This window comes from Nerophis lumbriciformis, linkage group LG34, assembly GCF_033978685.3.
Source record: "Nerophis lumbriciformis linkage group LG34, RoL_Nlum_v2.1, whole genome shotgun sequence".
NCBI classification, from domain to species: domain Eukaryota; kingdom Metazoa; phylum Chordata; class Actinopteri; order Syngnathiformes; family Syngnathidae; genus Nerophis; species Nerophis lumbriciformis.
The window spans coordinates 3,490,342-3,506,665 of record NC_084581.2 but is presented as its reverse complement, the minus strand read 5'-3'; the positions used below and the strand labels follow the sequence as shown (position 1 = coordinate 3,506,665).

The window sequence follows — 16,324 nt, the reverse complement described above, 5'->3', positions numbered from 1 at the left end:
ACGCTCATATTGGCAACGACAGTGAAACCTGGAGAGGCGTGATTGGGAAGAATGGCCGCCCGGATCTGAACCCAAGTGGTGTTTTGTTATTGGACTTTTGTGCCCGTCACGGATTGTCCATAACGAACACCATGTTCAAGCATAAGGGTGTCCATATGTGCACTTGGCACCAGGACACCCTAGGCCGCAGTTCTATGATCGACTTTGTAGTTGTGTCATCGGATTTGCGGCCTCATGTTTTGGACACTCGGGTGAAGAGAGGGGCGGAGCTTTCTACCGATCACCACCTGGTGGTGAGTTGGCTGCGATGGTGGGGGAGGATGCCGGACAGACCTGGCAGGCCCAAACGCATTGTGAGGGTTTGCTGGGAACGTCTGGCAGAGTCTCCTGTCAGAGAGTTTCAATTCCCACCTCCGGAAGAACTTTGAACATGTCACGAGGGAGGTGCTGGACATTGAGTCCGAGTGGACCATGTTCCGCACCTCTATTGTCGAGGCGGCTGATTGGAGCTGTGGCCGCAAGGTAGTTGGTGCCTGTCGTGGCGGTAATCCTAGAACCCGTTGGTGGACACCGGCGGTGAGGGATGCCGTCAAGCTGAAGAAGGAGTCCTATCGGGTTCTTTTGGCTCATGGGACTCCTGAGGCAGCGGACAGGTACCGACAGGCCAAGCGGTGTGCGGCTTCAGCGGTCGCGGAGGCAAAAACTCGGACATGGGAGGAGTTCGGGGAAGCCATGGAAAACGACTTCCGGACGGCTTCGAAGCGATTCTGGACCACCATCCACCGCCTCAGGAAGGGGAAGCAGTGCACTACCAACACCGTGTATGGTGCGGATGGTGTTCTGCTGACCTCGACTGCGGAAGTTGTGGATCGGTGGAGGGAATACTTCGAAGACCTCCTCAATCCCACCAACACGTCTTCCTATGAGGAAGCAGTGCCTGAGGAATCTGTGGTGGGCTCTCCTATTTCTGGGGCTGAGGTTGCTGAGGTAGTTAAAAAGCTCCTCGGTGGCAAGGCCCCGGGGGTGGATGAGATCCGCCCGGAGTTCCTTAAGGCTCTGGATGCTGTAGGGCTGTCTTGGTTGACAAGACTCTGCAGCATCGCGTGGACATCGGGGGCAGTACCTCTGGATTGGCAGACCGGGGTGGTGGTTCCTCTCTTTAAAAAGGGGAACCGGAGGGTGTGTTCTAACTATCGTGGGATCACACTCCTCAGCCTTCCCGGTAAGGTCTATTCAGGTGTACTGGAGAGGAGGCTACGCCGGATAGTCGAACCTCGGATTCAGGAGGAACAGTGTGGTTTTCGTCCTGGTCGTGGAACTGTGGACCAGCTCTATACTCTCGGCAGGGTCCTTGAGGGTGCATGGGAGTTTGCCCAACCAGTCTACATGTGCTTTGTGGACTTGGAGAAGGCATTCGACCGTGTCCCTCGGGAAGTCCTGTGGGGAGTGCTCAGAGAGTATGGGGTTTCGGACTGTCTGATTGTGGCCGTCCGCTCCCTGTATGATCAGTGTCAGAGCTTGGTTCGCATTGCCGGCAGTAAGTCGGACACGTTTCCGGTGAGGGTTGGACTCCGCCAAGGCTGCCCTTTGTCACCGATTCTGTTCATAACTTTTATGGACAGAATTTCTAGGCGCAGTCAAGGCGTTGAGGGGATCCGGTTTGGTGGCTGCAGGATTAGGTCTCTGCTTTTTGCAGATGATTTGGTCCTGATGGCTTCATCTGGCCAGGATCTTCAGCTCTCACTGGATCGGTTCGCAGCTGAGTGTGAAGCGACTGGGATGAGAATCAGCACCTCCAAGTCCGAGTCCATGGTTCTCGCCCGGAAAAGGGTGGAGTGCCATCTCCGGGTTGGGGAGGAGATCTTGCCCCAAGTGGAGGAGTTCAAGTACCTCGGAGTCTTGTTCACGAGTGAGGGAAGAGTGGATCGTGAGATCGACAGGCGGATCGGTGCGGCGTCTTCAGTAATGCGGACGCTGTATCGATCCGTTGTGGTGAAGAAGGAGCTGAGCCGGAAGGCAAAGCTCTCAATTTACCGGTCGATCTACGTTCCCATCCTCACCTATGGTCATGAGCTTTGGGTTATGACCGAAAGGACAAGATCACGGGTACAAGCGGCCGAAATGAGTTTCCTCCGCCGGGTGGCGGGGCTCTCCCTTAGAGATAGGGTGAGAAGCTCTGTCATCCGGGGGGAGCTCAAAGTAAAGCCGCTGCTCCTCCGCATCGAGAGGAGCCAGATGAGGTGGTTCGGGCATCTGGTCAGGATGCCACCCGAGCGCCTCCCTAAGGAGGTGTTTAGGGCATGTCCGACCGGTAGGAGGCCACGAGGAAGACCCAGGACACGTTGGGAAGACTATGTCTCCCGGCTGGCCTGGGAACGCCTCGGGATCCCCCGGGAGGAGCTGGACGAAGTGGCTGGGGAGAGGGAAGTCTGGGCTTCCCTGCTTAGGCTGCTGCCCCCGCGACCCGACCTCGGATAAGCGGAAGAAGATGGATGGAGATGGATGGATACAATAAAACAAATATATTTAATGATGTTTTTTTCATTATTTTAACAATAGGCTAATGTATATTACTTTATATAGATTCTACAAGAAACACAAAACTTAAAAAATAAATGATTTACAATTGCACACACAAGGTTTTGTGCAGCTTCACTCATTGTAAAGGAAGATAATGTGCTTCGTACACCTGCAGGACCGCAAGCAAGGTCGCAGAGAAAATGCGGGCTGGAATTTGAGTGATGTGGGCATTTTCTATATGAACAAGTGGAATGGATTGGATACCGACGCATGAAAGGGGCTCTCTACCTTACGCCACGAAGTGAGGGGAAACTGAGTGAATAATAACAGGTTATATGATTATTTATTTAAACTCATATTTGGGCCACTTTATAATGAATATGTCGGCATTTATTTGTAAAAAAAAACAACCAAAAAAACACCAAATTATTTAGGGGGGCTTAAGAATATTTTAGGGGGGCTTGAGCCCCCCTAAAATAGGCCTAACAACGCCAATGCTGTTGATGCATACTTGCCAACCTTGAGACCTCCGATTTCGGGAGGTGGGGGGCGTGATCGGGGTGGGGCGGGACGTGGTTGGGGGCGTGGCTAAGAGGGGAGGAGTATATTTACAGCTAGAATTCACCAAGTCAAGTATTTCATATATATATATATATATATATATATATATATATATATATATATATATATATATATATATATATATATATAAGAAATACTTGACTTTCAGTAAATTCTAGCTATATATATTTATTTTATTATATATATATATATATATATATATATATATATATATATATATATATATATATATATATATATATATATATATATATATGAAATACTTGACTTTCAGTGAATTCTAGCTATATATATTTATTGTATTATATATATATATAAATATATATATATATATATATATATATATAAAACAAATACTTGAATTTCAGTGTTCATTTATCTACACATATACACACACATAACACTCATCTACTCATTGTTGAGTTACGGGTTGAATTGTCCATCCTTGTTCTATTCTCTGTCACTATTTTTCTAACCATGCTGAACACCCTTTCGCAGGTACCCAGAAAGGTTTCGAGTACCACCAAAAAAACTGAATCTCTGAAGACAGTATAAAAATCTGTGTTAAAGGTGTACAAATACTGTTTGTATAATAAGCATGTTATTGTTTACAAATGAGGGTTAAGAGTTCAGTACTAAAAAAAAAATAATAATGTGGCTTAAGTACAGTTTTTTAATTGAGCTGCTGCATTTTTTGGTTGGGTTGTTTATTTATTTTGAGAAACTTCTACATTTCTAAAAGGGGAGGAATGTAATAGAGTGATCTATGTTTGTCTGTTGCCATCTCCTGGTGAATGTTGGCTGTAGCGTACTGGGGTTACTTTTTGGTTGGCCAACGATTTACGTGGTGTTGCGCACCTGACGTCAAGTGTGTGAGTCTGTTCTGAAGTCTACAGTAAAGAGACGTACTTCATCACCTCGCCTGGTTATTGCCTCCAACTCAATATATTACAACAACATTGCTGTTTACGGCAGACGAACTGCTTTACGGTAGAATAAAACATGACTGCTGTTGTTGTGTGTTGTTACCGCGCTGGGAGGACGTTAATGAAACTGCCTAACAATAAACCCACATAAGAAACCAAGAACTCGCCCTCGATCATTCTACAGTTATAACGTGTTTGGGCAGGCACTCTGTTTATATTGTGGGAAAGCGGACGTGATTACAGGCTGTTGACACGTCACTCAGGTCCGCATGGAGCTGGAGAGGGCGTGGCTTCCAGCTACGCCTGAATTTCGGGAGATTTTCGGGAGAAAATTTGTCCCGGGAGGTTTTCGGGAGAGGCGCTGAATTTCGGGAGTCTCCCGGAAAATCCGGGAGGGTTGGCAAGTATGTGTTGATGTGATCAATGCCAAGTAGGGTGTAAATGTGTTACTGTATAGTATTTCTCCAGCAATGATCATGTGGTGACATCAATTATGGTATTTTGAGAGGTAATCATTGAAGTCGGAGATCACTGAAGGCCGAGGTGGGAAACGCACGGCCCGCCACTGATATACATACATATATATGTATGTATGTATGTATGTATATATGACTCCTACCGATTATTTTGTTTACTTCTGTGATGACCTCTTTCAAGTTGTGTAATAATCAGAAATATCAAGCAGCTAAAATACACCAAACATAGCAAAGTGTGGAGAGAGTGTTTTGCGTATTACCCATCATGCTTCGTAGTAGATTTATGTGTGTGTAATTTTTAATTGTGTGTGGTGTCCACAGAGATCAATGAGCCGATTGTGTGTTTTGTTGACCATGTGTGCTAACTTTCTGTGTTGATTATAGTTTATTTGTAATATAAACTGATGCTCAAAACACTTTAAAGTTTTAACTAATTGTCATTAACAAAAAATATTATATTTGTCCATGAAAGGGTGACATGTCCACAGCAATAAGACTGTAAGAAAATGAACACTGAACTAGAGATGTATCGCGGGTCAGACTTCTAAATAAACCTTTGACGTTTCGCGGACCAAACTGAAGATACCGACACTTGGCCCCCGGGCCGTAGTTTGGACATCCCTGTGGTAGATCTTAGACTTTGAGAATTAGATCTGGCAAATCTAGTAGATCATGCAATTAGGTCAAACAGATCTAGTAAATTACAGACTAGGATTGTACAGCTCTAGTAGATCACAGACTGAGATCGGGCAGATCTAGTCTGAGCGCTGGTGCCAAAAGCCAACATGCTGCAACAGTGTTAGTTTTGCCGGTAACTAGTAATCTAACGTGTTCTTTTTTATATTCAGTAACTCAGTTACCATTACTACATGATGCGTTACTGCGTTATTTTACGTTATTTTTTATGTAGTATCGGCTAGAAACAGAAGATCTGAGTGTGTTTTATTGAAGCGCTGCGGTGTCTTCCTTCTGTGTCACAAGGAAAAGAAGAGGCGTGCTTTCTGTGGGTGGGGGTGTGGGGGGGGGGCTCCCAGACCGTAGTTGAGGGGCGCAGGGGAGGCGTTCCTCCAGGGTATGTACTTCGGGGCTAACAACCTTCACTTTACCCGGAAGAGGGTCTTTACAGCTGAGGGTGAATGACGAGGCCGGCGGTTTGTTGCAACTTTGTGACTTTATTGGACGCAGCCATCCACCAAGCTAGAGCACCTGCACACACTCACTGTCGCCGTTCCCTCACCTCTCTCGCCCACTCACTCACTGATGTCACTCACCTCACAAGCTGTCATATCTTAAAGGGCCACACACACACACACATACGCTATTCTCATAACAACTAACAAGACATCATGGCGAAGCCAGAAGTCGAGTTTCTTAACATGGAAACATTCTCAATACTTTTCTTTTGTCGAGCACAAAGAAAATAACATTTTAGTTAAATGTAAGTTGTGTCTTGGATCAAAGATCCTATCTACTTAAAGTTAAAGTTTGAGTGCCATTATGTTGCAGCTATTTAAAATAGTTTTGTCAATTTGTTCTGGCCTGAAATAAATTGGTCCTTTGAAACATATCTTTGTCTTTGTGTGTTGTATGTAGACCACATTGCTTTCTGAGTTCAGTGATGCAAATGCATGTCAAGTTGATCAACAGATTGTATTATTCCCTCGCAGAGCCGGCCCAAGGCATAAGCGTACTAAGCGCTTGCTTAGGGCCCCGTGGCCACCAGGGGGCCCCCAAAAGCAATTAACAAAAAATTCTTATTTTTTATTTTTTGCATGTACTAGTCTGACTGATGATTTCTAAATGATCAAAGATATATTATTGTACAAAAACACAATTTTAGGTCAACAGAGTGCTGCTGCTGATCTAGGCCTAGTGATTCCTCCTGCCTCTCTTTAAATGTAAAGCTGCCTCTGCTGCACCTGTGACGTTTGCCGCCTGCCGTGCAATGCCAGTGCGCACTGGGCATCAAAAGCGCAGATAGAGGCAAAACAATGTCACAAAAAAGGACATATCCTTCAGGTGCAGAAAAAAGGAAGAAGAAGAAAGTGGAAGAGGAGAAAAAATGCCATGATAAAGGTATGTTTGCATGACTTGGTAATAAAAAGTTTATCAAAGAGATTTGTAGCTGTAATTAGCTTTAGCTAGGTGACGTTAGCTAGCTAGCGCGGTGCTAGCAATATGTTTTTAGCATCAGGTTACTGGTTTGTTTGCACAAATTGTTTGCAGCAGAGCACGGTAATTTATGTGAGTAAAATAAACATATTTTTTTACATCAACTCATAAGTTATGTGAAACTTCCCCAGGAGAATGGTTAAAATACTTTGGAGGCACAGAATCAGCCCAGAGCCAGTCCACATCCTCAGGCTCAACTGTGAGTGATGAATCAGGTGAGGAAAAGACTGTCACCATACAGTATACATTTAATTTCTTAGTATAAACATTACACCTGAAGGGAAATTAATATAGTCAAAGTATCTCATTAATATGTGTGCCTATATGTATGTATTTCATCTTAGGTCCATCTCCATCCTCTACAGTGCTCTCTCACACACCTCCATCCTCTGTGCCCACTGTCCCCTCCATGTCTGAAACCACAGCTGATTTATCTAGTAAGTTAACTGCAAAACACCCTTTATAATTGCTCATTGTACTGCAGAACATTCTGAGATTAATAATTATGTCCAACAGTGCAATTTAATGACCTTATAGGTCCTTCTTTTTTAGTCATTGTCTTTCTTTGGTCACTTCCTCAGCAACTTCTACCACAACGTCCCCTTCACACCATGGACCATCATCAGCTCCGCCAGTTGACCCAGCTGTGTGGCCTTCTTTCCTCTCAGATTCAGACAGGACTGAGCAGGTGATCAGAGGACCACTGTCTATTAAGGAGACCTTTTCATTCCCCAAACGGCATAATGGCCGAAGTTTTCATTATCATTATACCTACAGACAGCTAGTCAATGGGGAAAAAGTCAAGCGTAGCTGGCTGACTTATTCAAGAAGTAAAGATGCAGTCTATTGCTTTTGCTGCAAATTATTTTCCAAAAAGTCCTTAAAACTGGCAGCTGAGGGACAGCGGGATTGGGTCAACATAGGTGCACTGCTGAAACAGCATGAATACAGTGAAGATCATTGTAGCAACATGGTGAAATGGAAGGAATTTGCCTTGCGTCTTTCAAAGGGAAAAACTATTGATGAATTTAACTTCAGTAGACTGCGCTCTCTTTGTACAAAGTAAACATTAAATATGAACAATTAACTAAAAATATCAACTAGTATTTAAAGACTAATATGTACAAGACTGATGAGACAAGATGACACTTTTACTGTAAATACAAAGCTTTATCACTTGGACTGTTCAACCCCAGGCCACTCTTGTAGCTGAATGTTTTCTACATTTTAAGATTAGGAACCATATGTGGCACTCTGGACATCATTCGTTCATTCATTGGTATTATTTATGTTCTTAACTGGGCCACCCCCATATCTTTATAAATGACATGTCATTTGTAAAGACATGCCAGGCTGACAATAGGATAATGTAAACAACACTGCCAGAGCCGCAATGAGTTTATAGTAGGTGTGTGAATGATCAACAATCAATATTATTGGCAGAAATAGAGGGCCCCAAAATCAAATTTTGCTTAGGGCCCCATGGAGGCTTGGGCCGGCACTATTCCCTAGTGCAATAACAGTACTGAAATGAAGGCTGAAAGCGCATTAATGGGAGCCTTAAAAAAAAAAGAAGAAGTAACTAAATAGTTACCTTTCACAGTAACGCATTACTTATTGGTGTAAGTAACTGAGTTAGTAACTGAGTTACTTTTGAAATAAAGTAACTAGTAACTGTAACCAGTTACTGGTTTTCAGTAACTAACCCAACACTGTGCTGATAGTTTAGCAAACGTGGGACTTTCATTTTCAATGAAAAATGATCTGGAAATGTGGGATATTTTAAAAATTTTAATTGTATTTTCTAATGCTTTATAATAATACTTGTTAATATTAAAAAGGCTGTTTGCAACTTTTACACAGATGTCTAGAGGCCGCTAACTGTCCAATGTATATTACACCGTCCACTTCCGGCTTCGAGGACGTGATGACGTAATTAAGTACGTACGTAACACATGCACGCGCATTAGCTTTGGATGTTGTTAGCTAATAATAGCGATTTGATAGCTAGCGTTAGCTGTTATTGAATGTATATTCTATCATAACAACAACATAACTGCAAATTGTTTGTTGTTATCTTGGACTTCTTTTGTATGTGTGCACGCGCTCCTTGCGCGTACGTGTTGACGAAACAGGGTGAGTGACCGCTATTAAACATCAATCATTTGATTCGGGCCGGTAAAAAAATGGTTTTACGTACATGAACTTTGTAATTGTGAATATTATATAGATAATTGTAAAACAATGTTCTGTTAAACCACTAATGGTAACATAAGCGAGTCAATGTTGTTTTTGTTATGTTTTTTGTTTTGTACTGTGAGCAAGTTACATCCATCCATCCATCCATCCATCTTCTTCCGCTTATCCGAGGTCGGGTCGCGGGGGCAGCAGCTTAAGCAGGGAAGCCCAGACTTCCCTCTCCCCAGCCACTTCGTCCAGCTCTTCCCGGGGGATCCCGAGGCGTTCCCAGGCCAGCCGGGAGAGATAGTCTTCCCAGCGTGTCCTGGGTCTTCCCCGTGGCCTCCTACCGGTCGGACGTGCCCGAAACACCTTCCTAGGGAGGCGTTCGGGTGGCATCCTGACCAGATGCCCGAACCACCTCATCTGGCTCCTCTCGATGTGGAGGAGCAGCGGCTTTACTTTGAGCTCCCCCCGAATGACAGAGCTTCTCACCCTATCTCTAAGGGAGAGCCCCGCCACTCGGCGGAGGAAACTCATTTCGGCCGCTTGTACCCGTGATCTTGTCCTTTCGGTCATGACCCAAAGCTCATGACCATAGGTGAGGATGGGAACGTAGATCGACCGGTAAATCGAGAGCTTTGCCTTCCGGCTCAGCTCCTTCTTCACCACAACGGATCGATACAGCGTCCGCATTACTGAAGACGCCGCACCGATCCGCCTGTCGATCTCACGATCCACTCTTCCCCCACTCGTGAACAAGACTCCGAGGTACTTGAACTCCTCTACTTGGGGCAAGATCTCCTCCCCAACCCGCAGATGGCACTCCACCCTTTTCCGGGAGAGAACCATGGACTCGGACTTGGAGGTGCTGATTCCCATCCCAGTCGCTTCACACTCGGCTGCGAACCGATCCAGTGAGAGCTGAAGATCTTGGCCATCAGGACCACATCATCTGCAAATAGCAGAGACCTAATCCTGCAGCCACCAAACCAGATACCCTCAACGCCCTGACTGCGCCTAGAAATTCTGTCCATAAAGGTTATGAACAGAATCGGTGACAAAGGGCAGCCTTGGCGGAGTCCAACCCTCACTGGAAACGTGTTCGACTTACTGCCGGCAATGCGGACCAAGCTCTGACACTGATTATACAGGGAGCGAACTGCCACAATAAGACAGTCCGTTTCCCCATACTCTCTGAGCACTCCCCACAGGACTTCCCGGGGTACACGGTCGAATGCCTTCTCCAAGTCCACAAAGCACATGTAGACTGGTTGGGAAAACTCCCATGCACTCTCAACGACCCTGCCTAGAGTATAGAGCTGGTCCACAGTTCCACGACCAGGACGAAAACCACACTGTTCCTCCTGAATCCGAGGTTCGACTATCCGGCGTAGCCTCCTCTCCAGTACACCTGAATAGACCTTACCGGGAAGGCTGAGGAGTGTGATCCCACGATAGTTGGAACACACCCTCCGGTTCCCCTTCTTAAAGAGAGGAACCACCACCCCGGTCTGCCAATCCAGAGGTACCGACCCCGATGTCCACGCGATGTTGCAGAGTCTTGTCAACCAAGACAGCCCCACAACATCCAGAGCCTTAAGGAACTCCGAGCGGATCTCATCCACCCCCGGGGCCTTGCCACCGAGGAGCTTTTTAACTACCTCGGCAACCTCAGCCCCAGAAATAGGAGAGCCCACCACAGATTCCCCAGACCCTGCTTCCTCATAGGAAGACGTGCTGGTAGGATTGAGGAGGTCTTCGAAGTATTCTCCCCACCGATCCACAACATCCGCAGTCGAGGTCAGCAGAGCACCATCCCCACCATACACGGTGTTGACACTGCACTGCTTCCCCTTCCTGAGGCGGCGGATGGTGGTCCAGAATTGCTTCGAAGCCGTCCGGAAGTCTTTTTCCATGGCCTCCCCGAACTCCTCCCATGTCCGAGTTTTTGCCTCCGCGACCGCTGAAGCCGCACACCGCTTGGCCTGTCGGTACCTGTCCGCTGCCTCAGGAGTCCCATGAGCCAAAAGAACCCGATAGGACTCCTTCTTCAGCCTGACGGCATCCCTCACCGCCGGCGTCCACCAACGGGTTCTAGGATTACCGCCACGACAAGCACCAACCACCTTGCGGCCACAGCTCCAATCGGCCGCCTCGACAACAGAGGTACGGAACATCGTCCACTCGTACTCAATGTCCAGCACCTCCCTCGTGACAAGTTACAAACAGCCCCTTTAATATTGGACAGGAGGTGGCGCTCACCTGCCTCTTCAAGGGGGACGAGAGTCCATCAGCACCACTCGACTCGTCTTGGGCAGCCTCGGCCAACCTGGACTCCACCAACTTGGCGAGCAGCTCGTTGTGAGCGCTCAGACATTTCTGAGGACGCCACGATGGGACACGCCCCTCAGATGGACCTGCCCACTGTCGGTCCTGCATCTCCTGTAGCTGCATGGCGGCCACGGCGCTCCTCAGAGCACCCGACTCCAAAGAGGACGAAGAGTTGAAGATGTGGTGGACAACCATCAGGATGTTCAGCTTCAGAGCTTCCAAGTCTTGCTGGAGTCGGTCCTCGTCTTCCTCACTGGGAAGGTCTTGACTGAAGAGCTCCTCTTCCTTGTCTAGCAACTTTCTGCTGGTCTCCACAAGCTCCGCCTTCACGACTGTTAATTCGCTGCTGGTCTCCTCTGACTGGGACTCCTCTGCATGAAGGTTAAGATGAAAAGAGCATAAAGATGTCAAAAACGGTTCTGATGTTCAGAGTCACTTTTGTTGTTTTTGCTGTGGTTCTGTTTGGCCTAGTTTGTATTTGACAGGTCATTTTTTTAATTTATTTTTTTGACATCCATCATCAGACATTCCTATCCATTACATCAGTGGTGCTCATTACGTCGATCGCGAGCTACCGGTCGATCGCAGAGGGTATGTCAGTCGATCACCAGCCAGGCATTAAAAAAATAGTCCTAAAAATGAGCGATCATAAATCTTCACTATGACGTCACTTTAGTCACTTGATTGACATTCACGGCACCCGAAGGTCTTCTGAGATGACGCTGGCTGCTGCCAGCTCATTAAAATTACCGACAGGAAGGCGAGAAACACTTTATTTCAACAGACTCTGGCGCCGTACCTTTCGTCAAAACTCCAAAGACTGACTGCACTGTTGCACAGTTGCGCTAACAAAATAAAAGTCTCAGAAAGCTGGCGTGCACAAGCTAGCAAGCTACGGAGTTTGCCGACAATGTATTTCTTGTAAAGTGTATACAAAGGAGTACGGAAGCTGGACAAATAACATGCCAAAAACCAACCACTTTCATGTGGTATTGGACAGAAAGGAGGACTTTTTTTCTCCTCCATTCGAAAATGCGGACGTTATCAGCACCACTGTCTGATTCCAATCAATGCAAAAGTCATCAGAATCAGGTAATACACCAACTTATATTCTTGTCTTCATGAAAGAAAGGAATCTATATGTGTTAAACATGCTTGTATTATCTTTAAACACCTTTAACTTATTAACAATATTAACTATATGTGTTAAACATGCTTGCATTATCTTTAAACACCTTTGACTTGTTAACAATATTAACTATATGTATTAAACATACTTGTATTATCATTAAACATCTTTAATTTATTAACAATATTAACTATATGTATTAAACATTCTTGTATTATCATTAAACACCTTTAATGTATTAACAATATTAACTATGTGTTAAACAAGCTTGCATTATCATTAAACCCCTTTAATTTATTAACAATATTAACTATATGTGTTAAACATGCTTGCATTATCATTAAACACCTTTAACTTGTTAACAAAAACATATATTTCATAAATAAGTAAATATAAATGATATATATGAATGAGGTAGATCCCCACGACTTGATCAATGGAAAAGTAGCTCGCTTGCAGAAAAAGTGTGAGCACCCCTGCATTACATCATATTCACATAAATCATATATCTATTGTCTGCCCTAAATGTCAAAATATTTTTGTTTATATCCCACCCTTACCACCCACCTCCCCCCACCAAAAAAAGAAAGAAACAAAAAAACAAAACAAAGTAATATCTACAAGTACATCGATTAAATAAACAAAGAAAGAAAAAGAAAAAAGAAATAATACATTAGTAATGATAATAATCAAAAATAAAATAAAATATAAACAGATACATATATATATATATATATATATATATATATATATATATATAGATATATATATATATACACACACATACATATATATAAATATATATATACATACATACATATACACATATAGGGAGTAATCCCTTTTTTTTTTTTTTTTTGCAGTACAATCACTAATTCGAAAAATTAACATGACATGACAGGTTCTGACCTGCTGTGTGGTTCCAGAACCTTCCAATGATCTTCAACCTGGGAAGTCTCCTCTTTTCTCCTTCTGGCTTCTTCTCCATGGCTGCGCCTCCTGTACATTTCACAACTTCCTGTTATGGCTGAGACATACCTGTGGATTCTACATCTGTGCCTCGCGTATAAAAAGTACCAATGATTGTCACACACACACACACACTAGGTGTGGTGAGATTATCCTCTGCATTTGACCCATCATCCTCACCCCCTGGGAGGTGAGGGGAGCAGTGAGCAGCAGCAGTGGCCACGTCCGGGAATCATTTTTGGTGATTTAACCCCCAATTCCAACCCTTGATGCTGAGTGCCAAGCAGGGAGGTAATGGGTCCCATTTTTATAGTCTTTGGTATGACTCGGCCGGGGTTTGAACTCACGACTTACCGATCTAAGAAGTTACACCTGCGTGGATGTTACATGGATGTGCAAATATAACTTCAAACATCATGAAAAAATGAAGCCTAAATATAATTGTTAGCATTCGCATGGCTGCCGATTGTCCAATAATGATTAACATACGCACTTATAGACAGAGAAAAACAGACTGTCGACCAAAATGAAAGCATCTTAATTTGAAGAGTTTACTCACCTGAGTGCAAAAGTTGATGAGCAAAAGTGGAAACTAACACTTTTCAAAATAAAAGCCAAAATAATAACATCCAGCAGCTTGTAGAATAAATATTTTGAATATTAAAATGGGGAATCGGAAATCACCATGTCTTCATTCAAAAGAAAACAACACAAAGACGTTCAAGAGAAAACCTTTTTCCATTGTTTGTGACACTGAGGAGGCAGGACCATTGCAGTGGTGTCATGTGATCGAAAGACGATCCCCTAAAACCACATGACACCTTTTCACCTGATTCTCCTCCTTCACTTCTTTTGTCTTTCAATTCTAACCTTCACATCTTTCCTTCTTCATTTTTTCGTTGTTCATTTATTTCCTTCTCCCCTCCTTGTTCACTTGTTTCTTCTTCACATCTTTCCTAATTACTTCTAACCTTGTTTTTTTCTTTCCTCCTTCACTTCTCATGTTTACTTGTTTCCTCCTTGTCCACTTCTAACCTTGTGCCCTTCTTTCCTCCTTCAATTCTCTTCTTGTTCACTTATTTGCCTGTACATATTTTTCCAAGTTCACATCTCTCCTCCACTCCTTTCCTTGTTTACTTCTAACTTTGTTCCCTTCTTTCCTCGATCACTTCTTACCTTGTTCACTTATTCCCCCCTTCACTTCTTTTTATTTGTTCACTTCTTTCACTTGATATTGATCATCTGTCTCTTTGTCATTTTACTGAACAAGTGGCTAAAAGGAATTAAAGACGTTTTGACAACACACTTGCTACAATGGTGCTCCCTGCTGCACGTCTTTGTAGTGACATTAAAGATGGTTTTAATGCAACATGTGATTTTTTTATTCAATGAACATTCATATTATCCATATTCGTATTTCATTCTAATGTATCAGCATTCAAGTTGTCCAGCAGTAAGTCGCAAGGCTTCTTGTGGGCACGGCTGCTGTCACAGCAACCATGAGATGAAGATGATTTCAAACATGATTCATAAATATGAACGGCTGTCATTTCGACGATCAGCCCAAAACATATCCTATCAGCCACGAGACGAAGACGAGGCACCGTCTTCATCGCAAACATTCATCATAAACATAACGTCACATGACTGACTACAGTACAACTTGTTCACGCGGTACCTTCACAATAAAAGTCCAAATGTCATCAGCATACGTTATGTTTAGCTCCGCCCCAAAGACATCAAAGCCTGTGTTTGTTTTCTAACACCTAATTAGCGTATTTCCTCTATTTTCAACGAGCATGTGCACAATTAGCAACGTCGGCTCCTCACTACACGTGGCGAGTTGGTTTGTGAGATACGCCATTTTGTTTGTTGCCATCTCTGTTGTCCTTGGCCCTCCGTGGACTTTGACTGAGAGACTGAAGACTTCTAGAAGGATCCACGACCTCGTTGATAACTGCAAACAGGTGACAAAATTCATACATATTAATGGAGAAATTATACAAATTGTCAGCCAATATAAATATCTTGGGTTAATAATAGATTCAGGGCTGTCCTTTAAAGCCCATATTGGCAAATTGTGTAAAATAATCAAGTTTAATCTCGCACATTTTCGTGCAATTCGAAATGAAATGTCAACTGAAGCTGCAAAATTGTATTTGCATTCGATGATATTCAGCCACTTCAACTATTGCCTTACCAGCTGGTCTCAGGCTGGTCAGAGTTAAAAAAAAAACATTGGTAATCTTGTACAAAAAAGCAATTAAGGTTATGGATAAAAAAACCTAGGCACTATCATCACTGTGCCATTCTAAAAAAATACAGTATTTTAAACTGGGACAGTCTTCACACATTTCCAGACTTAAAACTGACCTATAAAGTACTGCATGAATTGGCTCCAGATCCTCTGGCACAGTTCATCAGCCAAAGAAACAGCCGTGAGCGTGTCACTCGAGGCTCTGTCAGAGGTGACTGCTATATTCCTCTGCGCAGGAGCACTTTCAGTAAGTCGGCCTGGTCAGTAAGGAGTGCAAATGTGTGGAACTCAGTACCTGAGCAGGTTAAACTGGTCACAACTTACAAGGCCTTCACGAAAACATTGAAAATGTGGCTTATCAATGCCTACAGCTGCCAGCACTAAAAGATAAGCCTGTTTTGATGCTGAGATAAATGTTATGTTGTGATGTTGTATTTTATTTTTTATCATATTGTATATGTATTGTGTGTTTTTTTTTTCTTTTTTTCTCTGTTTCTTTTCTTTTTCTTTTAAATTGTAATTTTACTGCTTTTTTACATCATGGCCAGGGGACCACAGATGAAAACTAGCCTTCTGGCTAATTCTGGCTTTTTTAACCACGTGTAGTCATGTGTTTTTATGAAAATGGATTGTCCCCTTTGAAATAAACTAATCTAATCTAAAGTTCTAGAAAACAATCTCAACTTTTCTTCATTTTAATACTACTCACCTTCAAGCTGCCGTTGGACTCTTTGCAGCTCCGTCACGATGGAGCAGATCTCCTGCAACATGACAGCAGACC

At 43.8% G+C, this 16,324-nt stretch overlaps 2 protein-coding genes across 2 annotated transcripts in view; both read right to left on the bottom strand.

Annotated features, from left to right (window-relative positions):
* The window catches only part of LOC133576134 (tumor necrosis factor alpha-induced protein 2-like), a 26,979-nt gene extending 12,801 nt beyond the window's left edge, over window positions 1–14,178 (bottom strand). The window contains exons 1-3 of the mRNA XM_061929147.1: window positions 14,157–14,178; window positions 13,227–13,316; window positions 11,120–11,559 (exon numbers count right to left, since the gene is read on the bottom strand). Of these exons, the coding sequence (XP_061785131.1) occupies window positions 11,120–11,559; window positions 13,227–13,316; window positions 14,157–14,178 (552 nt within the window). The remainder of the gene's footprint in view (window positions 1–11,119; window positions 11,560–13,226; window positions 13,317–14,156) is intronic.
* The window catches only part of cep170bb (centrosomal protein 170Bb), a 14,351-nt gene continuing 12,189 nt past the window's right edge, over window positions 14,163–16,324 (bottom strand). The window contains exons 18-19 of the mRNA XM_061929516.1: window positions 16,253–16,304; window positions 14,163–15,243 (exon numbers count right to left, since the gene is read on the bottom strand). Coding sequence (XP_061785500.1) covers window positions 15,116–15,243; window positions 16,253–16,304 — 180 coding nt within the window. The 3' untranslated portion in view covers window positions 14,163–15,115. The remainder of the gene's footprint in view (window positions 15,244–16,252; window positions 16,305–16,324) is intronic.